The sequence below is a fragment of the Typopeltis vanoorti genome, chromosome 18, assembly GCF_054136105.1.
Source record: "Typopeltis vanoorti isolate ZY-2024b chromosome 18, IOZ_Tvanoo_1.0, whole genome shotgun sequence".
In the NCBI taxonomy this organism is placed as follows: domain Eukaryota; kingdom Metazoa; phylum Arthropoda; class Arachnida; order Uropygi; family Thelyphonidae; genus Typopeltis; species Typopeltis vanoorti.
In genome coordinates, this window is record NC_143566.1 from 105,622,389 (window position 1) to 105,646,597 (window position 24,209).

Sequence of the window (24,209 nt, forward strand, 5' to 3'; positions counted from 1 at the left end):
CACATGATCTAGATCATAGGTGGCCAACAGCAGGGCCACATGCAGGCCCATAACGTGATTTTGTGCGGCCTGCAGCAGGATAAAAACTACGTAGGCTGTTCAATAAGTAATAAGACTATATTTATACAGAAAACAGATTACCTTTAATCGTCATTTTACATAGTCTTTTTCGAAGTAACTACTGTGAGATGCGATGCATTTGTCCCAACGTTGCGTCCACTTCTTAAACACGTGAGAGTCCATTTTTTGAGAGTTCTTTCACAACCGTCTCCGCAGCTTTTACACATGCTTTGTTGCTTTCGATATGGCGGCCTCTTAGTGGTTTCTTGAGCTGAGGAAACAGCCAGAAATCGCACGGTGCGAGATCAGGACTGTATGGAAGGTGTGGTAGGATATCTGTGTTGTTCTTCTGCAAAACGTCCACTAAACAATCAGCAATATGTGGCCATGCATTATCGTGGTGCAATAAGAAGCCATTCTTCAGCAATGGACGCTTCCTTTTGATGTGCTGCTTGATGATAATCGCTGCTGTGTTGATCATTGTCTCTGTGATGGACGTTGAAGGTCTTCCCTCACATTCAAGATCTTCCACATTTTGCCTTCCTTAAAAGTTTTATGCCAGCGAAAAACACTTGCCCTCGACAATGCTTCATCGTGGAAAGCTTCGCGTATCATGTTAAAAGTGTCCGATGCTGATTTTTGCAAATGCACACAAAATTTAATCGCATAACGCTGTTCCAAGGACGCTTCCATTTTGAAGACTGGTCATGCCTCGTAGGCATGCCGAAACGAGTTTGCATTTAGTCACATCAGCCCGTATACGCCATCCATCAACCTCTTTTGTTAATACAGAGAGCAACATTTCTTTATTCCACAGAAATTAATATTGTGATGAGTGGTTTCGCCATAAAATTAGTCTTATTACTTATTGAACAGCCCACGTATATTAAATTATATATATTATATTATCAATTTAGCTATTAGTTTCGACCACAGATTTTCTGATTGATATACTAGTTATATTCATTATTTCTGATGGAGGAAATAATTTGTATTCTCAACACGGAATCACCTTCAGGATTTGTTACGAATATCGTTATCATCATTGAAAATCGACTTTGATAAACTTGTTGCCGCCCATGAATGCCCACAGTGTTCTCATTAAGTTGTATTACATGTAAAAAAAAAACAAAAAAAAAAAAAAACAGAAATATGTAATTAAGTTTAATTTAATAATTCATATTTAAATCAATCAAATATAGTAATCAATACATATAACTATTGCCTTGAAAAAATACAGAGTTTATTTTTATTTAAGTTAGTGTGCGACCTGTGATACTACCAGTCATCATATATTGGCCCTCGTATAGGTAATCACTAATCTAGATAATCACTTTCTGTTTTATACTTTTGATACTATAGGTAATTTGTTTTATTCATTACAAGTTTGCTTCTGCAATTTTTCCATTATCCTCAAAACCTTGTTTTGTAAGGATAGAAAGGGTAAAAAGAGTGGGGGGGGGGGGGTTGCTATTGATGATAGAGAAAGCGTTATGTCCATACAAAGTAGAGATGCAAGAGGGAAATAGTTCCAGTGGTTTTGAGGAAGTATGGTTGAAATAGAGGTGAATAGAATGAAATACTTAGTTGGATGTTGTTATAGACCTGGGATTGTGGAGGATAGTGAGCATGAAATGTATAATCAAATTAGCCAAGCAGATAAGAAAATGGTGATCGTTATGCATGATTTTAATTATGACAATATAGACTGGGATGATGAGATAGCAACTGGAAGTAAAGAAAATGAGTTTCTTCAGTTTTTCAGGAACAACCACCTCAGAGTATGTAACAGAGGGCACACGAGGATTGAGGGTCTTGGATTTGATCATCTCATCAGAGGATGTAATTATAAATAAGGTGCCCAATCACCCACCAATTGGTGGGAGTGACCATGAAGTGATTACCTGGGTTGTTGCCAGCAGTGTGAGAACTTCTGTGATAAAAGGGTATATGAGGAACTACAAGGGGGGGGGGGGTGATTACGAAGAGCTAAGGAGACAGTTTGCAGGTGTATCATGGAATGAGAAGTTAGCTGGAAAAGAGATCAATGCAGCTTGGAGGATTTTGAAGAAATGTCTAAATGTATTCCATGGGTCAGAAGGTTAAATAAAGTAGGTGTGAAATGGAAAAATAAAGAGATTAAGCATGTGCTACAGAGAAAAAGGGCATTATGGAGGCAGCATAGGAGAAGTGGTAATAACCAATTCCATGAGGATTACAAAGACCAGGCAAGGTGGATGACTTGGTTGGTAGCAAAAGTGAGTTATGAGCAGGAGTTAACTAATGAGGCCAAATAAATCCTAGGGAGTTCTTTTGATATGTAGCCAGCAAAAAAAAAGAATGATTACGGAAGGATTGGAGAAAATGATATAAAGACAGCTGTTGAGGACGATATAGTGGATATATTTAATGAGCATTCATAAAGGTCATTCAATCTTGTGAATGTGACTTCATGGAGAGATCGAGAACAGTTGATGATGGCGAGGAAAGATTGACCGTAAGCGAGCAAGGGTGTATGGGGAGTTGAGTAAACTAGATGTTAATAAGGCTTTGGCACTTGATAATATATTGCTACATATTCTAAAGGAATGTGCCAGGGAGTTGACATCTACCTTGACATATTTTCTTAATATGAGTCATGCACTGGGTCAAGTTCCTAAGGAGTGGAAGGAGGGCAAGATTGTGGGAGGTGATAAAATTTAGGGAGGTGATAAAATCCAGGCATTAAAGTTATAGGCCTATCTATGTGTCAGGTGTTGTGGTTAAGTTGGTGAGAACTAGGATCCAGAAGTGAGTCGACAACAATGGTATTATCTTTGATGGATAGCATGGATTTGCTAAAGGGAGGTCATGATTTAGTAATCTAATCACTTATTACAAGAAGGTGGCTGCTTCCTTAGACTGAGAAGAGGAATACACAGTAATATACTTAGATTTTGCAAAAGACTTTCGATAGATTATTGCATCATAAGTTGATAGTCAAGCTATAACGGATGGGTTGGATATTAGATTAGTGCATTCAATCAGAGACTGGCTATCTGATAGGTATCAGCAAGTTGTGTATGGGGGAGCAATATCCCTTAAAAGGAAGATCACTAGTAGTGTGCCTTCAGGAGTCTGTGTTAGGGCCATTACTGTTTAACTTGTTTATTAAGTATATTGGCGAATTGTTTATTAAGTATATTGGTTTACAGATGATGCAAAGTTGGGAAGAACTATGAAGAGTACAGAGTTTCCCTACAAGAAGACTTGAATAAATTGAGTGACTGGGCATGGGAATGGAGATGTGAGTTCAATGTTGCAAAATGTAAGGTTTTAAAACTTGGGAAGCAAAGATGGGATGCAGAATTTATGCTTCATGGGAATATATTGTCAGAGGTGGAGGAAATAAGAGATCTTGGGGTGACAGTGGATAAGGATCTGAAATTTAGGGGATACATTGCCAAAATTGTGAAGACAACACAAAAACTTCTGGGAATGATGTGGAGGACACCGACTTGTAGAAGTAGAGAGATTATTCTTCCATTGTATAAGGATTAGATTAGGCCACACATGGACTACTATGCCCAGATTTGGTCTACTGGTTTTCAAAAGGACAAAGAGATGTTGGAAAAGATCCAGAGGTGACTGAAAGGTAGTTTCTGACCTCTGGAATGTTGAATATGAGGAGGAAAGATTGAGAAGATGCAATTTACAGAGTCTAGTGGATAGGAGAAAGAGGAGAAATATGATGGAGACCTACAAGTTAGTAAGGGGTTGTTATAGGATCAATGTTGGAGAGGTTCTACAGAAAACAGTGGGAGATCAGTGGAGAAAAGAGGTCATCCCTGGAAACTAAAGAGGATGTGAGCAGATTTTTTTGCATGCACAGTTGTGAATGATTGGAATGCTGTGCCTGAGAGCGTGGTGCAGGGAATTTGAGTGTGTTTAAGGCACAGTATGAGCTGTATGTATGTATCATAAAAGAACCTTCCAGGTGAGTTTGACTTCATGGTTTCTTCGGATAATAATAATAAAAAAATTCAACATTCTTTACAAAAAAAGAAACTTGTCATACCTCAGTACTTCAGTGAAAACAATTATCAGGAAAATTACCCTGTTTCATAAAGTTATCTATGTAGAGCAAATACTGAAAGTAAACTGTTGGCTTTACAGTTTTCTAAACAAGTCTTCATTACATGAAGTCTTCGTTGCGAGTCAGCCTGCTGAGTGTTGCCATCACCAGAGCAGGCCCTAGGAATTTTGTTGCCCCATGCAATAGCATATTTTGCTGCATCTCCCCCTAAAAAAACTCTTTTAATGATGTCTTAAAAGCATGATGTTAAGCTAGGCTTCAACATGTCTGATCATAAATTCTGAATAGTAGATTAGCTAATGAAAATTCAAAGTTAATGAAAAATTATCATAAATTATATTTTTTTACAGAAAGAGACAATTAACCCTTTAGCAGTGGAATTTTGTTCTGAAATTTGCATGGGTAATTAAAAGCATTAGGGCTAAAACAGGTAAGAGATCTGCATGGGTAATTAAAATCAATTGTTACTAATATCGACATTACTCGGATCGCAATTAGAAGTACTTGCCATGAGCCCAGAATTTTTGGTTTGGTCCCTTTCACTTATTGTCTATTGTACTACTCGTACATTAACTGTTTTAGTTTTTAGAAGCCAAATCCTAATAACTGTATCAAAAGGTATTATTAACAATCACTGCACAACTATATTCATGATTTATTTCAATTAATCAGTGGGACCAAACGATCATAATGATTAATTGAAATTTACCCTCAGGTCAAGGTCAACTCGCTGCCAACAATGGAATTGGAAATAGTGGTCTGATATTAACACTGACAATTAAACACAACATAATACTACATTATTTTAAATGATTATGATTTTAAAAAATATACAGTACAATGAAGTTTTATTATGTAGAAATTTAACTAATGACTGGCTTCAACAGTGAAGAAATATTTATGATTATCATTCATATAGTTTGGGCCAATTTTGCTGGCCCTGTACAAAAGGCCGCAAGTTTTTTGCGAGTCAAGAATGTGTTGCACCGTCGGTAGAGCCAGCCCTGGCCATCACAGCTTAGTCATTTCGTATGAGTATGGTTTAACATTCTGTGTATTACATTTTGTGACTTTGAAATGTGTGATGTGAAAGAGCAAAGAGATTAAATCCAGTTATGTTTTGAACCAGAGAGAGAGAGAGAATCACTTTAGCTAGGCCCTAGATTTTGTGCTTAGCACATAATTATTTATAATTATTATTATTATTACTATTACAAGATACCTCCAGGGAGTCCAAGGATTCATCGTGGGAGGGCACGCTACTCTACTTCGCTAAATACATCTCATCCTCTTCACTACTACTTAATTCTCCAATTACGACACTACTACCATCAATGTCATCTATCGCCAATCAACACCAACAACAGCATTTTTGTTCTGTAAATTGCATGTGTTCTGAAGGCCGATTTGTCTGAATGCAGGATGAATACTAGTAATATAATAAAAATAAACTTGAAAAAAATATTTTAAAAAAATTTGAGACTTCGTTTGTCAACATTGAACCTGATATCGAAAAATTAGCAGGATCTCATCAGGCTCAGGGTGGCTATTAATTATTGGCTTATTAAATACAGTAAGTTTACATTTTTTTTCAGTAAAAATTAATTTGTATCAAAGTCACTAATGAACTAGTAGCCCAGTGGATGTGGCGTTTGCACACCACAGTGCTTGATTGCACGAAGGAAGACTTGCTTTCGAAACTAGTCAGCGACTAGAGGAAATTTTTCTAAGCCTTTTTTCGACTGGTTCCGGAGTTAGTCTATCTCTGGCACAGGCAAACGGTTTTTTCTCCCTGAAACTCAGGTTTTTCTTCCTGTAAACTCAAGAAAATCGACCGTAGAACCCCCACTATTTCAGACATTAAATATATTGTGTTAGGGTTAGGGACCACGAGGTGGCAGTACTTGTAGTGCCATTCTCTTCACTGCATACCTATTAAATAGTGATAGCTTGGGCCAGCTATCACTAATTAAGCAATTGGCTACCAGTGGAGACTGAACTGCCCACTCAGTCACCAAAAGTTAGATAATGCTAAAACGCCTTGCCTACTTCCTATATGGGAACAAAAAGGCTTTAGCTGATTGATTGAACTATCAGTTCAAATTATGAAAAAATACAATCTTGCTGCGACCTACAAACCCATCAACCAGATCTACAACTTGTTACCTTCACCTAAAGACAAACTCCCAACTCTGTTACAACCTGTGTGTACGAGGTACCATGCTCCTGTAAACTGTCGTACTTTGGGCAGACAGGCAGATCGATTCTTAAACGCATTTGTCTCATCAAGCAGCAGAAATCCGGCCTCTCCCAACACGGAGTTGAAAATCCAAACCATAGGATCCACTGGGAAAAGACCAAACTTCTACACAGATCTTCATACAAACATGAACGTTTATATAAAGAAGGTGCTGAAGCCCTACTTCACAGACCCAATCTAAACCGCAATGATGTTCTTGCCATTCCTAAAGTATGTGAAATTGTCATACAAAATTGTGTAAAATAATTCAATTTTAAATTTAATTTAATCTAATGTATTTTTTTTTACGCTAGAAAGCGCTGCTGCATGCATTTGGATTCCACTGTATTCATGCACCCTATCTGTATGTTATTCCTAGTATTGTTCTCAAGTGTAATGACGATGTCCTAAGACACTTGGGTCAAAATTTTTATATATTAAATAAAACCTATTACTGTGGTTTTACTTGTGTTTAAAAATTATTTGCGAACAGCAATGACCCAAGAAAGATTGGTTGGTCTAACAACTATATCAACAGAGGAAGACATAGCTCATAATTTAAATTTAGAAGAGTTTGTAAACAGTTTTATTGTGCGATATCCCCCATAGACAAATATTTAATTAATATTATTATGCGATTGTTTTGCACTAATGTTTCTCTTGTAATAAAAACAAAATAGCAATTGGAGATTTTCTTATATTTTTGTCTTATAAACCAACAGGAGTGATATTTAATTGTTTGCCTCATAGCGCAATCTGATCTGGTGACAGCCCTGTGTAGGCAGCTGGTCACTTTTGCATGATAATGCACCATCTCATCGTTCAAACATTGCGAGATAGTTTTTGAGCAAAAACCAAGTTTGTGTGTTGGATGACTCGCCATATTCACCTGATTTAGCACACTGTGGCTTCTTTCTCTCCCCCCCCCCCCCCCCCGACTTCATTTGCCAATGAAAGGAAAGCGATACGACACCACTGAAAACGTTCAAGCAGCAGTAACCACGACCCCCAACAGTATCCCAAAAACCGATATATAAAAAATTCATTTAACGAATTAATTGACCATACCAAACGCTGTATCGAAGCTGAGGGAGAGCATATTGATTGAAATAAATGATTTGAATATTTTTATTATTTTTACGGCTATTATAGTCCGTTTAAGAGGAGTAACATGGGAATTTTCCCAGAAATTATACCTATGATATGAATAATTATAATTGGCCTGTGTTTTATTTTCTATCAAAATTTCAGTTTCTTTTTGCACAAAGGGTGTAACTTGTTTATAATCCCCCAGCTCCCCTCCAAAAAACATACAGTATAATAAACTCATCCTGACAAGGGGTTAATTTCTCAATTTTTAACATTTTACTTTATTTTATTTTGTGAGAATATGGTCTGTATTAAATATCCTTCAAAATTCTATCAATCAATCATGTAAAAATTGCATCCATCTTTAGTCTTTATTTCCTCTGTCTTCCCACAAAAGTCTACATGAATGAATGAAATGTAAAAATACTACAAAATTTTATACAAACAAATTTATTTTTTTTCCCTTGAGCAATAGCAAGAACATATGCAATACAACAGTATATAAACATTACATCATTCCATTATTCTGTAGTGCTTGGCGCTTCATATTTCTGTTCAAGCAGCAGTAACCACGACCCTCAACAGTACCTCAAAACCCGATATAAAAAACTTTAATGAAATATGAAGCGCCATGCACATTCTTTCCATTCAACCATTACGGTGTAATATTCCTTCTCAGTTTTTGCTACACCTGTAGGATCTGTAAATTTATTTCACGTACATGATCTTTAAAGGTAATTGACAGTTATTTTTCAGTACTCGAGAATTTTTGTATTTTGATGGCCAAGCTATAATCTGAGTATTTTGCATGTGAAACACATGGAAAATTACTTGTCTTTTGAATGAATTTTAAAAGAACATATAGTTGAATGAGCAGTCAACTAAATACTCAGAATGATAATCAGGTTTTCTGCTCAAACCAAGAAACATGGCACTTTACATCATATATCTATAGTTTCTTCAAGATAACTTTTTTACTACTCTTGAGGAATATTACAAACATAACTTATTACAAAGTAAAATTAACCAAAAAGTTTATCTACTATACTAAAATATATCACAAATGCTGTGATGCCTGAAAGAACAAGTACGCAAGCTTCTCATTCCCCAGCTTGCTTATACAGTACTTGCTTGTGATATTTCATGTTGTCATGTTAATTCTAATTGGCTATATAGTCAATCAGCTTTTTTGGCAACTGATATAATTGTATAATAACTCTCGAACTAATCAGCTGTGGGTTTGAATCCCACCATCAGCATTGATGTTGGTGAACATTTTAGGTGGTAGATGAATTTTATTGCTCATTGTGAGACCATTAAGCCTACTTATTGGAGATCGGAAGTGGCTTGAAAAAGTAGCATGAAAAGTAGTTTTCAATTACTTCCAATGTTTTACGATGTCAAAAATAACAATTAGAGAGGTCATGTAGAAAACATGTTACAGGCATACAAAGAAAAGGGATGAAATATCATTAAAGATCCACTTTCTGCATTTACACTTGGATTTCTTTCTAGTTCTTGATTTTTGTTGGTTCTTAAGGAAACTATTAAGCAAGATATAAGCAGAAGACTTCCAGGAAGATTTTTAAATCTTAAAAGTATGCTATGATTTAAAAATATTCCTGGAAATGCATTTTACATGAAATGCAATTAGGTATGACAATGAATAATTTTGATTCATGATAAAATGAAAAATGAGAGGGGAAATGCTATATCTAATTTTATTTTAATTTTTAATTTTACTGGATTAGGGATTTATAAGCCTTATTAACACATGACATCATGAACAAAAAATGAAATAAATTAATGGATTTATTTTGATTTTATATAGTGTTCTGACATTCAAATAAGTTATAATGGGGATCTGGACTGTTATACACGTCGTCACTGGTTTTCATTGAGATAAAACTAACTGGAGTAAATATAGAGGCTGATAACTAAAATGATATCACAACAATGAAAGGTTGATTATAATGTTGATTATTCAGAAGATATTATTATTATTACTACGTGACACCTCTAGGAAGTCCAAGGACTCATCGTGGGAGGGCACACTACTTTACTTCTCTAAATACATCTCATCCTCTCTCTACTACTATTTAATTCTTAACTATGATACTACTACTACCATCCACGCCATCTATCACCCATCATCACCAACAACGGTATTTTTTGTTTATAAATTGAGCGTGTTCGGGAGGCCGATTTGTCTGTACGCGGGATGAAAAACGCAAGTTTCTGGGAGAAAAAACCCTGCTACCACTGTATGAGATCGGCTAACTCACCTTTAGCTGAAAAAGCCCATATAAGGATTCCCCTTGTCACGACGAGAATCGAAGATATGATAAAAACATATAAGCTTGAAGAGATTTTACAGAATAGGCAAAAGGAAATTACACACTTATATATATGGCATATCTTGAGAGGTTACAGAACCTAGCACACTGGTGCCATGTGGAGGCAGTGTTTTTAACTCTATTTTTTTTTTTTTTTTAATATTGCTCCCATTCACAAAAGGTTATCTGCCAACCTATAATACATTTGTACCCATGGGTGGATTATGGTTTTTTTTCTATTTTTTTAAATTTTTTTTTTATTAATTTTATATGTATTTTTGGTATTGTTATTCATTTTATACATAGCGAAGAAACTTCCTAGAGAGCAAATATGGAACGTTTTCAAGTCAATCCAGGCTTCCAATAAGCAGGGCAGTAGTCTCATACTGGGTGATGAACTTCCTCTCCCACCTAAATATAATCACAAACATCCATGCTGATGGTGAGATTTGAACCCACAAGCTGTTGGTTGGAGAGAAGATAGGCTAATCACATGACCAATCAGACCAACAATAGTAGATGAGGAAAGAATAGGGTCATCTCTGGAAATTGAGAAATTGTGCAGTTAGCAAGGGAGTGAAGAAATGATTTTTCTCACTGTGAGTGAATGAAAATATAATGCTTGAAAAGCGATTATATTTCATTATTTTTAGCATTTTGACGAATTACTTCAAACAAAGCATAACTGATATCACATGACATAAAATGATCATCCTGTGATGAGCCCTAGGAATTTATGGAAGTACTCAATAAAAATCATTTAGATTCTTATGCCTTACTTTTTCTTTTCTTTTTAATAAAGATAATTAAAATTTAAACATTCATGTTGTATTTGAAAAATAGAACATGAATGTAACATATGAAGGTAACAGTTTATGTCATGTTCAAACAATGATCAAAAACTGATAAATAAAACGATTTAATAATTTAGTGCTACGGATAATATTAACAAACATTTTTTCCCCTGAGTATACATTTAAGAATCAAATAAAGAACACCAAATTCAGTCACTTTTTACATTTAGTGAAAGTGAATGTACAAAGTGACCATGTTCTACAGACAAAACAAGTTTATCCTATACAGTTATATAAAATGTATGAATAATTTATTAGTAGATATAATTGCAAGATATAAGTGTTCCTCCCCCCCACTACCCCAGTACATTAAAAAAAAAAACTTGTTTTCACAGTTTAATCCTAGTTTATGCTAGGGTTTGCCATTTGGACTATGTTCTTCCATTCAATTTAAAATATAAAATAAAAACAGAATTAAGTTATATTAAATTAAATATTTCAAATTATTATTTTAAAGAAGGATCATCTATATGATTCTTCTTTAAAAAACTGAAGGTCATAAAATCATTTTTCTTGGAATACAAGTTAAAAATTAATTTAGTATCAATAGCCCAAAAATTGACAAATAGCAGCTTTAGCATGCAACTTACTTTGAAAGACATTTTATTGACTACAGTTAGCATTTATCCTATAGCAGACTGAATAAATATCACAACAGTTATTTTCAGCACATAAGTAGCACCAAAAATGAAATAATGCTTGACTGGTTCAACAGTCTATTCAATGATAAATGCGAATTCAATATCTAAAATTGACAAATTTCATTATCGCTAAAAAAATATTTTCTCAACTATTTTACACCTACTATTTTAATTAATTATTTAGAATTTTACAAAAATTCATTATTGATTCATTTCATTATATTAAAATTTCTCCTACTTTCTACATAACTCAATTTTTTTTTTTTTTTTGAAGGAACTGTTATGCAATGAATTTTGCACTTTACCTTAAAATAAATCTAGAAAAAATATATACTTGTTGTTGGTTTTGCTACCATAGATTCAGAATATTGCAGAATGAATCTATAACTTAAATGTTGATGAACAGAATGCTCATCAGATACCTATTTAATGCCTGCACATGAACTTTTTTAAAATACATTTGTGGAAAAGGAAAAACACACATGTAATGAAATGATTTCAAGAGTGCTGTGGCCAACTCATATTTTTGATGGCACTGAACTCTGAAACAGATGGTGCCAGATGTGTTTTGTCAATAGCAACTTGTTACACTGATGTTATTGATAACATCAATAATGTTTACAAAGAAGGAAGTTCAATAAGGGGTTGTTAATCTGTAACAATGAAATAATTCTGTACACAGATCTTTTGTTTCCTTAGTATCTAGGATGCATTTCTCAAGCATATTACCCAAAGATAATTACTGTAAAATGATGATGTCAAATTTCAATCCTGCTTGCTCTTTTCACTCACTTCGTAAGATTCTCCAAACTCATTAACTCTGGTCCTATCCACAGGATATAACCTGTAATAAAAATAATAACAAAATCAGTTTAATGTTAATGTTGAAAGTTTATTTTCACTGTGTGTGTGTGTGTGTGTGTGTGTGTGTGTGTGTGTGTGTGTGTGTGTGTGTGTGTGTGTGTGTGTGTGTGTGTGTGTGTGTGTGAGTGGGTAATTTAAGGTTTTAATCTTTAAAGGTACCTGTGGAACTATAAACAACAAATTACAAGATAAAAAAACAGTAACTAACTTTAATGAAATGAAAGTACAGATATTTCATACTAAAAATAAACGGTACATCATCAGTGTGTAGAAATAAGCAAATCAAAGAAACAAAAATACAAGGTATATACAGCAGTCGGTGGTTTACTAATTAAAAACAGTTGCCATGTGCTAGAAATTAATATTAATAATATTATTAAAAACTATTTTTGATAGTTACATAAAATAAGAATCTCCCAACTTTTCGGGGAGAGAGACAGAGAATCGTTCTGATTCAGATTTGGCTGACATAAAATGGCTTCACAACTTTCTTTGAAAAGGCATTCAAATTTAAACCTGCTTCTATGGAGAAGACAAGCTTTATCCCACTGGATACGGTGTTAATGTCAATACCATGTTGTGCCAAACCAGACTTTTGAGGTTTCATGTATTCAATAACTGGTAATTAATTTACGGAATTAACAACGCATATAAAGTATATTAATTAAAGATAACTTTAATGAATCACTTCTATATTTCGGCAATGTCACATTGCCATCTTCAGGAACATAAAGATATGGTATGTGCACTAAGGAAATATAGAAGTGATTCATTAAAGTTATCTTTAATTAATATACTTTATATGCGTTGTTAATTCCGTAAATTAATTACCAGTTATGTCTAACCAACGTATAAGTCTTACTACTAGAATCATGATCATCCACGGAGATGCAATTGCACGAAAGGCCCATCAATACGGCAAATTGAGGTTGAAGATATCGAGGCAAATAAATCGTCTGATGTTCCTAAAACGCTGCCGGGATAACAAAGTGATCCCCAACTGTGTCAAATTGAAGCACCGTTTTACTTGGAAGAGAGCTCTACGCATTTATAACCGCACTAGCTTCGCCCTGTTAAGAGAACAAATTACCGCGACGTGCGTTCTCCTTGCCGACGAAAACAAAACCTTACGGGCGCTAGAGGAAGAGCTTTCTAACACACTCGGCCTTGATCTATGGTCTATACTTCATAATATCTCATGCACATCGGCAAGAAAGGAATTCAAAAAAATACGTAGTCGGCACGTGAAAAAATACGAAAACCTGACAAAGACTTCTACTTCTGTACCCCAGCTACCACTTAACACAGTAGTCAACCTCTCGTCGGCAGTTTTAAAGCCTGAAGCACTCACCGCACTTTCACGTGGTCACAATTTCGCCCTAGCTCCTAAAAGGATACCTGCTGAAGAAATCATGATCCAAATAGAGCGTGGAATTCGCAACCTGCCGAACCATATCGCCAACAACGTGAGACTGGATGTAGTCGGTGTTCTCACTAAAGCCAAACCTCCAAAATCCAACTTATCCAAAAACGAATATACAGCCCTACAAGAATTAAAAAACAACAAAAAAATAGTAATCACCAAAGCTGATAAGGGAAGCGCCACTGTGGTACTCAATCAAAAAGACTACAAAGGTAAGCTAAATTCTTTAATACGAGACCGTACTACTTACCTCCCCATTGAATATAATCCGACCAGCTCTCAGATTAGAACTATCCACAGACTCCTTAAGAAAGTCACTTCTTGGCCTGTGGAAGTCACCAACAAACTTAAACCTTATAACTCTAGACCCCCCCCGATTATATGGACTCCCAAAAATACATAAACAAAATGTGCCATTGCATCCCATAGTGGATGGCATTGATTCCCCCACATATAAATTAGCCAAACATTTAGCCAAAACGCTCACACACTACACTGGCAACACACCATCACACATAAAAAACTCGGCCCACTTTAAAGCTAGTATAGAAAACCTCACACTCCAACACACTGACATAATGGTCAGTTTTGACGTCTCCTCCCTATTCACTAATGTCCCACTCAAAGAAACCCTTGAGCTCATCCAAGCCAAGTTTCCTCCCGATATCTCAGCCCTATTTCAGTTCACAATGAACTCAGGCTATTTCGTTTGGCAAGGAAAGTTCTACAAACAGATAGAGGGGACAGCCATGGGTTCACCACTTTCCCCACCCTGGGCCAATTTCTTTATGGAGACATTTGAAGAGAAAGCCTTAAACTCCACCCCACAAAAACCCACTATTTGGCTTCGTTATGTGGATGATGTGTTTGCTATTTGGCCACATGGTTCAGACACACTCCATTCCTTCCTAACACACTTAAACAACCAACATCCCAGAGTCCAGTTCACCTTAGAAAAAGAGGAAAACAACACCCTCCCCTTCCTAGACACTTTAATCACCCGCCAGCTTGATGGATCTTTGGTTTTCTCTGTTTACAGAAAACCCACCCACACTGGCAGATACATTCACCAGCAATCCCCCCCCCCCCCTCACAACAATATGGGGTGATAAAAACACTATATAACAGGGCAAAATTAATCTGCTCAGATGACAAGTCCCTGACTATGGAACTAAACCACATCCTCAACACTTTCTTAGCCAATGGCTAAAATCCAAAAAATACTAAAACCTGTAAACCACAACCCCCCTCCCCCCCCCCCTCCACAATAAAGACTATACCAAGTCTATCACTATCCCCTACATCCAGGGCACCTCTGAAAAAATAACTAATATCCTCAAAAAATATGACCTTACTTCCTGTTACAGACCATATAAAAAGTTGGCATCCCTTATCCGCTCTACCAAAGACCAACCACTTCCCCTAGACCTACCTGGTGTATACCAGGTCCCTTGCAGCTGCAAATTGTCCTACTTTGGCCAAACAGGCAGAACAACAAATATCAGGATTTCAGAACACCAAGACTACATCCTGTTTCACCAGTACAGCCGCTCTGGGCTGGCAGACCATGCCTTAGATACACACCATAAAATTCATTGGAAGAAAACAAAAATAATCCATCGCAGCAAGTTTAAATACGAAAGATTATTCAAAGAATCTTCAGCAGCTCTAAAAAACGTTCCTAACCTCAACAAATTTGGGTGCATGAAACTGCCCCAAATTTGGGAGACTTTCATTATGAGAACTTCAGCCCAACTGCCAAGACTACCAAATTAGCCCGCAAGAGGGCACCATTAGGACTTTAGGAACAAAATTAGTTTCTTACTTTCTTCCTCATTTGCTTTGTTAGTTCCTTAGTGCACATACCATATCTTTATGTTCCTGAAGATGGCAATGTGACATTGCCGAAATATAGAAGTGATTCATTAAAGTTATCTTTAATTAATATACTTTATATGCGTTGTTAATTCCGTAAATTAATTACCAGTTATGTCTAACCAACGTATAAGTCTTACTACTAGAATCATGTATTCAATATATTACTGATGTTCATTAATTCTTTTTTCCGTAGAAAAATCTCTACTTTCATTTCATTAAAGTTAATTACTGTTGGTTATCGTGTAATTTGGTGTTTATAATTTAAAGTTTTAATCTCTATTAGTTTCTGGTTCATTACAGCAGAGTCAGTCCTCATATAATACAATATACCAATTTAATCCTAGAAATCCTCATGCAATGCAAAATTATGCAATATAAATAACAGGGCTTATGGGAAAAATAAGGGTGTAAGGCAGACTGCTCAAGATCAAACACACATTCATAACCAAAATTTTAATTTAAATAAATTATTTTATTTATTTAATAAAAATAAACAAATAAAATACTTGAAAACTGCTAAATTCATAATTATTCATTTAAATTAGGATATTCTTATCTTAAAAATAAGTTAAGACAGTTTGAGGGAAAGGATGCAGGGGGGGGGGGGTTAAAGCAGCAGCATCATCATGGGGAAACTACTAGTAGATCATCATCATCAGAAGAGTGGCAGGCAGAGGAGATGCAGATGAAGGTTTGGAAAAAATGTGGCCACACCAGAATTGTAGGGCTGTGGTTTATTTTCCATCTCTTTTTTTGAGTGTTTGCATAAGAAAGACATCTAGCTTAATTTGTTTTGCCATCCTTTTCTCTTTCACAAAGCAACTGCTTATACAGCTACAAAGAAGATCAAATTATATTAAGTTCTACTCTGCTCACAATTGTAATCATTATCAGAATCACTCTTTTCCAGTATTAAACCAGTCACAAATAAGTCAAAAAGAAATTGTTTTAATTCAACTAGTTCATGAAAAGACTTTGTTTTACTTCAAGAAATAGCACAAACAAATTAAAAACAAGTAAAGTAATAACAGTTAACATTTCTAGCAAAGAATATCTGAAAATATTTAAACAACAGAAAGTATGCATTCACTGTTACAATGGCTGTTAGTTCGTGGGTTGCTGTATACTGCTGGTAGATACAAGTGTGTCATGGTGGATTAAGGAGAATCAGATATGATGTTAAATCATCCCTTGTTTTTTTTGTTACATTGTAGAAAATACATCATCATTTCAGCTGATTCTTTGAAAAGCGGTAATCAACGGGGAGCATGTATTTTTGTATTTGTTGTATGTGCTGTTAGCCCTGATTTGTGCTTTCTTTCATTCTCAATTTTCTTGATGTGTTCTGATTGGCATATCTCCCCAGATTTACCAGTCTGTCCTATGTAGTGTAGCCCACAACCACAACTCAACTTGTAGATACGTCATTTTTTTGTGGCAGATTGGTGGTTTAGGAGGTTTCAGATATTTTGGCAAAGCAATCTTTCTATTTTATCTATAACAGATTGTATATGTATGTGTGTGTGTGTGTGGGTGTATATACATATATATATATATATATATATAAAATGGGAGAATTACTGCTGAATATTTTTGGTTTATTTATTCTTCTGTTTGTTTTGGAGGTTGAGATAGATTTTTTTTATTAATGTTCTGTTGTAGCCATTCTTTGAAAGGACAGAATTAAGATACTGTAGCTCCTGGTTTCTTTTATCTATATTCATGGAAATTCTGTAGCCTCTATTGTGTAAGGAACGGATGATGCCTATTTTTTGTGCTGGGTGGAGATAAGAAGTTGCATGTAGATAATTTACTGTGTTAGTTGGTTTCCTGTAGACTGAGAAGTTGAGTGTTTTGCTCTGATATCTCAACTAACAGAACACAGTCAAAAAAATTCTATCTCAACCTCCAAAGCAAACAGAAGAACAAATAAACTAAGAACATAAAGGAATAGTGATTATAAATTTAGTTTAATCCTTTATCCAAGTGTGAGCAAACAAAGTTTGCGCCTGAAAGTATCTTCAGGACTGGGGCAAGGTGGTACAAGCTACCAACAATCCTATCTCAGTATCTCTCATAATGCAAAACACATCTCCTTGTGGATATGTCTAATGTTATGCATTAAGGGAAGGGCCACAATCCAGACTAGTTTCGACCTTTATTGAGGTCTCTTCAGTGGGAGCCAGGCCCAAGTGGAGATACCAGGCAGAAGCATTAGCAGGTCATCTCTACCTATAGGAGTTGCCAAATGGTGTGCCACCCTTTTTTAATAAATTACTCTGGATTTAGAGAAAGATGTTGAAAGTTTATTTTTCACTTGGTTAGAGTATAATAAATTTAGTTTAATCCTTTATTTATTATACTCTAACCAAGTGAAAAATAAACTTTCAACATCTTTCTCTAAATCCAGAGTAATTTATTAAAAAAGGGTGGCACACCATTTGGCAACTCCTATAGGTAGAGATGACCTGCTAATGCTTCTGCCTGGTATCTCCACTTGGGCTGGCTAGACCTCAATATCTCCACTTGGGCCTGGCCAGACCTCAATAAAGAGACCTCAATAAAGGTCGAAACTAGTCTGGGTTGTGGCCCTTCCCTTAATGCATAACATTAGACATATCCGCAAGGAGATGTGTTTTGCATTATGGGAGATACTGAGATAGGAGTGTTGGTAGCTTGCTCCACCTTTGCAAGGAGTGTCCTGGTGTTGTACCACCTTACCCCAGTCCTGAAGATACTTTCAGGTGCAAACTTTGTTTGCTCACACTTGGATAAAGGATTAAACTAAATTTATTATACTCTAACCAAGTGAAAAATAAACTTTCAAGGAATAGTGATTCTCCGATATATACAATCAATCACAGATAAAAGAGCAAGATTGTTTCACCAAAAAAACTAAAAGTCACTTTCTTCCCAATCAACAAAATTTTCAGTCACCTGAAATCTCCTAAACCACCACATCCACTACTTAAAAAAACTAGGCGTCTGCAAGATCAGTTGCAGTTATGAGCTGCACTACATAGGACAAAGTGGCAAATCTGGGGGAGATACACCAATTGGAACACATCAAGGACACAGAATGAAAGAAAGCACAAATCAGGGTCGGCAGCACATACAACAGATACAAAACATTTAGTAGAACGGCAATAAATAGGAATGCTCCACACTGATTACCGCATTTACTTCAAGAGTATTCAAAGAATCAGCTGAAATAATGACGTATCATCTACATGATTTTATATCAAATCTGGCCCTCCTTAATCCATCACACTTGTATCTACCAGCAGTATACTGTACACTCATGAAACAGCAAATGCACATTTTCCATTGTTTAAACATTTTCAAATATTCTTCACTAGAAATGTTAACTGTTATTACTTTCCTTGTAGTTTTTTAATTTATTTGTGCTATTTCCTGATGAAGTGAAACAGTTTTTTCATGAAACTAATAATAATAATAAATGATTAAGCAATTTAACCGAAATAAAACATAATTTCTTTCTGACTTCTTTGTGAGTGGTTTAATACTGGAAAATAGCGATTCTAATATGTTCTTTTTCCACAGAAGCCTACAGAATGTAATCATTATCTTCTAGCCATTGCATGCTTTTCTCAAATGCATTCAAAACTAAGATAACTCTGTAGTGGAAAGCTGTTTTATGGTGACTTGCTGGAGTTCTTCCACAACTGCACTTCAGCAATAAGCTGTTGCAAATTTTCTGATGAAAGTTCTTCTGTATGGGACTGAAGCAGCTCATCAAAATCTTCCTCTATGTCATCAAATCCATCCTGTTTGTGAGGACAATTTGTTTTTATTTTGGGAAGTTTTTTTTATAGAATCAAAGCCTTCAAAATCACAAATGAAATCAAGTGGAAAGGTTCCAAACAGTCTTTTTTGACAATTCATTCCAAGCCTTCAAAATAATGTCAATTGCATTTTTATGTTTAATCTCTTCCAAAATTCCAGAACTGTCTGTGCATTTTCATCCATCATCGCAAGTACTAACATCCAAAATGTGTCTTGCATAACTGTGTTAAAAACCAGAAATAATTCCTTGTTCAAAGGGGGCTGGATGAGAGGTGTTGTATTAGGGGATAAAAACAAGATTTTGATGCTTGGTGAGAGCTCAACAAGGGGTTGCGGGATGAGTCAGTGCATTGTCAGAAACAGTCTTAAAATCCAAATTTTTCCTCCTGAAATAGTTTCAAACACATCCACAAAAACATCAGTGGAAAGAGATGGATAACTGTTATCCATGTCCTTCTGCTATCCCTGAAGTGAACATCCAGTGTAAACCTTATATTCCCTTTTGAGACTCATGGATTGGCTTATGATAAACAACAACAGGCTTCAGTTTCAGGTCCCCCTGCATATCTCCTAGCATTACAGTCAGTCAGTTTATTTTAGCAGTCTTGAATCCTGGAGATCTTATCTTTTCATCTACACATTTAACATTTGTTAAGTGTGTGAATAGAAGCTGGGTAAGGCTTGTCACATTCACCTACTATTTCTCATCAGTGCAAAATGGAAACTTGATAAAAAAAAATCATTCATAAACAAATAAGCTTCATGCCATACAAAGCAACATTCTCCTATCATCATCAAATTCCTGCCATGTACTCTCAAGGGGTGTACAGGATATGATAGTACTACATAAAAAATTGATATCATTACTAACTTCCTAACTACAATTTTCCCCCAAATCAGTCTGTTACTTGTCAAGACTCCAACGTTATCAGATCTTATATTTCTATCATCTAAGGCACTTTGTACTGTATCAATCCACCTATATCTTGGTCTTCCTCTGGGTCGTTTTACTGCCAACCTGGCAGAGAACACTTGCTTTGCTAATCTTTCCTCGCCTATTCTGTTTAACTGACCACACCACCTGAGATTAGCTCTGCTAAAGCATTCCTGGATGCTGACAATGTCAAGTTCTTTCCTAATATCCTCATTTTTAATATGATATTGCCATTGATGCCATCTGTTCACGCCTCTAATCTTTCTCAGGACTCTCATATCTGCGGTCTCCAGTCTTTGGTCAAGTGCTTTACTTCCGACCCAGCTCTGAGATCCATAAGTTAAAACTGGTCTTGTATACAGCTAATTTAGTGTTCTGACTAATTTCTCTCTTATTCCACATGAATTTATTCAACTGACTTCCTACCATACCAGCTTTGTTTATTCTGTTGTCTATTTCCATATTTAATTTACAATCTTCACTAAAAAGCGTGCCTAAGTAGCTGAAATGTTTTACTTGTACCACAGGTTCTCCATTCACAACGCAGTTGACATTTTCAACGATTTTGCCTATTTTCATTGTCTTTGTATTTTTATTGCTCATCTTCATAATATATCTATTACAACAGTTATTCAATTTAGTCAGGGAATCTAGCAGACTTGTAGCAGATTTATTTAGAAGTGTAACATCGTCTGCATAAAGCAAAGAGCTGACATTAACATATCCAATTTTGATATCAGGTTTGATACCACTTTCCTTCATAATATGATCCATATAGATAATGAATAACGGAGGGGATAATGTACATCCTTGTCTCGCACCAGATTTAACATTAAACCATCTTCCTGTACTTCCTTCAATCCTAACTGCTGATTTACAACCCAAATAAAGACTAAGTATTGCTTGATATAATGTCCCGTTGACACCATATAACTGTAGCGTATTGAATAGCTTCTCACTTGGCACCTTCTCTAAGATCACAAGCTGACTTATTTGCCAGGAATTTTTGATATTCTTCCTTCTTTTCCTTCATTGCCTCTTTTACTTCCTGTGTCCACCATGGAGTTCTGATTTTTCTATCCTTGCAGACAACCTCACCACATGCCTCTCTGGGTGAATCAATCAGGGTTTTCTTCAAGGTCACTGAATCTCCAAGGTTTGGTTCCTGTTCTCAAACTCTTTCATTTTTTCTTCAATAATCTTTGTATTTTAGTCTACAGTTAACATGGGAGAGCTGCTCAACTTTCATTCGCTTTAAAACTTTCTTACATGTTATTGTTTTCAATATGAAATTCCATTTTATCATGCTGAAGACTAAATAGTGATCACTTCCAATTTCAAATCCTCTGTACATTCTGGTGTCCTGCACCAGGGAGAAAACATCACAATCAACAATAACATAGTCAATGAGATTTTTCTCATTTCTTGCCTCTCCATGTGAATTTGTGCACATTTTTATGTTGGAACATGGTGTTAGTAATAACCAGTCCATGTCCTGAGCAGAAATCCAACAGGTATTTGCCATTATTATTAGCTTTGCTTTTTTCTCCAAATTTTCCCAAAATATTTTTGTATGTCTGACAATCACTCCTTACTCTTCTATTTATATCCCCAACAAGCACCAACTTTTCCTTTTTCATTGTGTCATTAGCTTACTATAGCGCCTCAAAAAATTCTTCCACTTCTATCTTAGTAGAGCCTACTGTGGGACCATAGGCACAAATAAGTCTCATTGTCCAGTTCTCCATTCTCATATTTGACCACATCACTCTACTTGAGAATGCCTGCTATTCAAGAAGATTAGCCTCATATTTAGTGTTGAATACTATGGCTACTCGTTCTTTTCCTTCATTGTCATTGCCTGAATATAACATTTTGTATTTATTGCTCAGAAAGATCTCACCAGTTTTTGTCTTCTTTGTTTCACTCACCCCTATTATGTCGATCTGGTACTTATCTAATTCCTCAGCTAGCTCCATTTCTTTGCATTTCAGGCTTTTTATGTTGATAGTACCGATTTTCAACTCGGGTGATATTGAGTTGGGGTGTGTTTTAGGGTTTGATCCAGTAGCTGACTTTTCGCTGTTCGCCCTGGTTCCCTGGCGAAAACAACGGGGGCCTTGTTTAACCGGGCGACGCCCCAGCCGGCATGAAATTTCGTAATGTTGTACCATCATTTTTTTTTATTTTGGTTTAACCAATAAGAATACAATTTGGTCAGCTAAATCCCAAATTGCCAGCTCATCCTCGTTCGTTCAGTATCCAGGTAGATACCCAACAGCGTGCACCACGAGAAGGTGAGGATTGGACATTAGGTCAGAAGCCCTGGTCGGTTCTCCGCATTCCTTTAAAGGCTATGTGGAGGTCTCCTCTCAGTTATACAGCTTTGACCCTTAAGCACCCCATAAGTAAATCCATGTTTTATAAATGTGTTATGTGAGAACTGACTGTATACTTCTTCAGGAAGCTGAAATAAAAAACTAAACTGATATTACAACGACTGTGTTTTGCAAAAGGTAAGGTAGCAGTATCAGTCATATTAAATATTTGAAATATGCAAGTTGTATTATGATGAACAGTGATGTAATGTGATGCATTAAATGTCCCAGATCTGGGACATTGATTAAGGCTTTTTTTCAACATATATTAGAGAGAAGTGTCTGTCTTGGCAAGACCTCCAAGGCCTGTTAGTAGGTATGAGTGTTCTGTTATGATATCCTTATTTTTTTTAATGTTTTTTACACAGGTGTCCATTTTGTTTCTAAGCATGGGTACTAGTTGTGCAAAATATTTAAGAGAGAAGAGAAATGTTTGTCTTGCTTATTGGTATCTATTTTGCCTATAAGCAAGAAAGACACTTCTGTAAAGAACACTGTACGCTTTGTTACAAAAACTAAGGGTATTGTAATGGAACCATTCTGTTCTACTAACAAATTTGAATGTCAACCTATTCACCAGTGTAGCTGGTGAACAGAAACCACAGGACTACTACAAGAACTATTTTCATTGAACATTGCATGAAGAACACATTATTCCAGTTCCAAATCAATTTCTATGAGCAAAAATAAGGCCTAGCGATGGTCTCATGACTGTCTCTGCTGTCCAATCTGTTTATAGAATCATTTGAAAAAACAGGTCGAAAATTATGGCCTAAGCTTTGACTACATTATGTGGATGATGTATTTATCATATGACTTGGCAGTAAATAATTACAAAACTTTGATGATGATCTTAACAGCATTCATCCCTCAATAAAGTTCGCCACTGAATTAGAACAATAGATTCCTGCATTTCTGGAAACACAAAAGAGGGGATCTTCAAATAAACTTGGCTATTCAGTATACAGAAAACTAAAAAACACAGGATGACACCTCCATGAACATCCCACCACCACCACCATTTGGCATAAAAAAATTGATGTTATGAGAGATAGGGCATATAATATTTCCAGCTGTATGGAGGAAAGAAGCTATGAACTCAAACACCTGTCTTATCCTTCCAAAAATGGTTATAAAAAAATGGCAGAGAACATGTTAAAAGAGCGTACTAAACAAATGGAAAAAGAAAACAGGAATACAGAGGAGTGGTATCACTTCTTTACAGACAGGAGCTCAAAGATGTTGCATGAGAAAAGGCATAAACACATGGTTTTCTTCCCGGTAAAAAAGATATCAAGTATACTTGGCCTCCAAACCTCCCCTATTCACCACTGGAAAAATGGGAAGTATACAAGATTAATTGTATACTTCCATAGGACATGTTTACATGGGACAAACAGTCAAGTCAGGAGATATTATTATTATAATACGGACACTTAGAGTCCGAAGACTCATTGTGGGAGACCCAATCTATTATACCTCTTCGTGAGCCCATTAACAGACAAAGCACTTACAACTTACTCTGGCAACCCATTCCACTCATTCACAACTCTCCAAGCAAAAAATCTAGTCCTCACACTCCCTACTAATCACACCTTTATCCAACTTCTGCAATCCACACACCTTCAATT

The 24,209-nt window shown here is 35.8% G+C and overlaps 1 protein-coding gene across 2 annotated transcripts in view; it reads right to left on the reverse strand.

Moving 5' to 3' along the window:
* Nucleotides 1-7,832: 7,832 nt before the first annotated feature.
* The window catches only part of LOC150097026 (lipid scramblase CLPTM1L), a 229,277-nt gene continuing 212,900 nt past the window's right edge, over nucleotides 7,833-24,209 (reverse strand). For both annotated transcript variants that reach the window (XM_090408241.1, XM_090408242.1), the window contains exon 16: nucleotides 7,833-12,138. In XM_090408241.1, coding sequence (XP_090264367.1) covers nucleotides 12,060-12,138 — 79 coding nt within the window. In that variant the 3' untranslated portion in view covers nucleotides 7,833-12,059. The remainder of the gene's footprint in view (nucleotides 12,139-24,209) is intronic.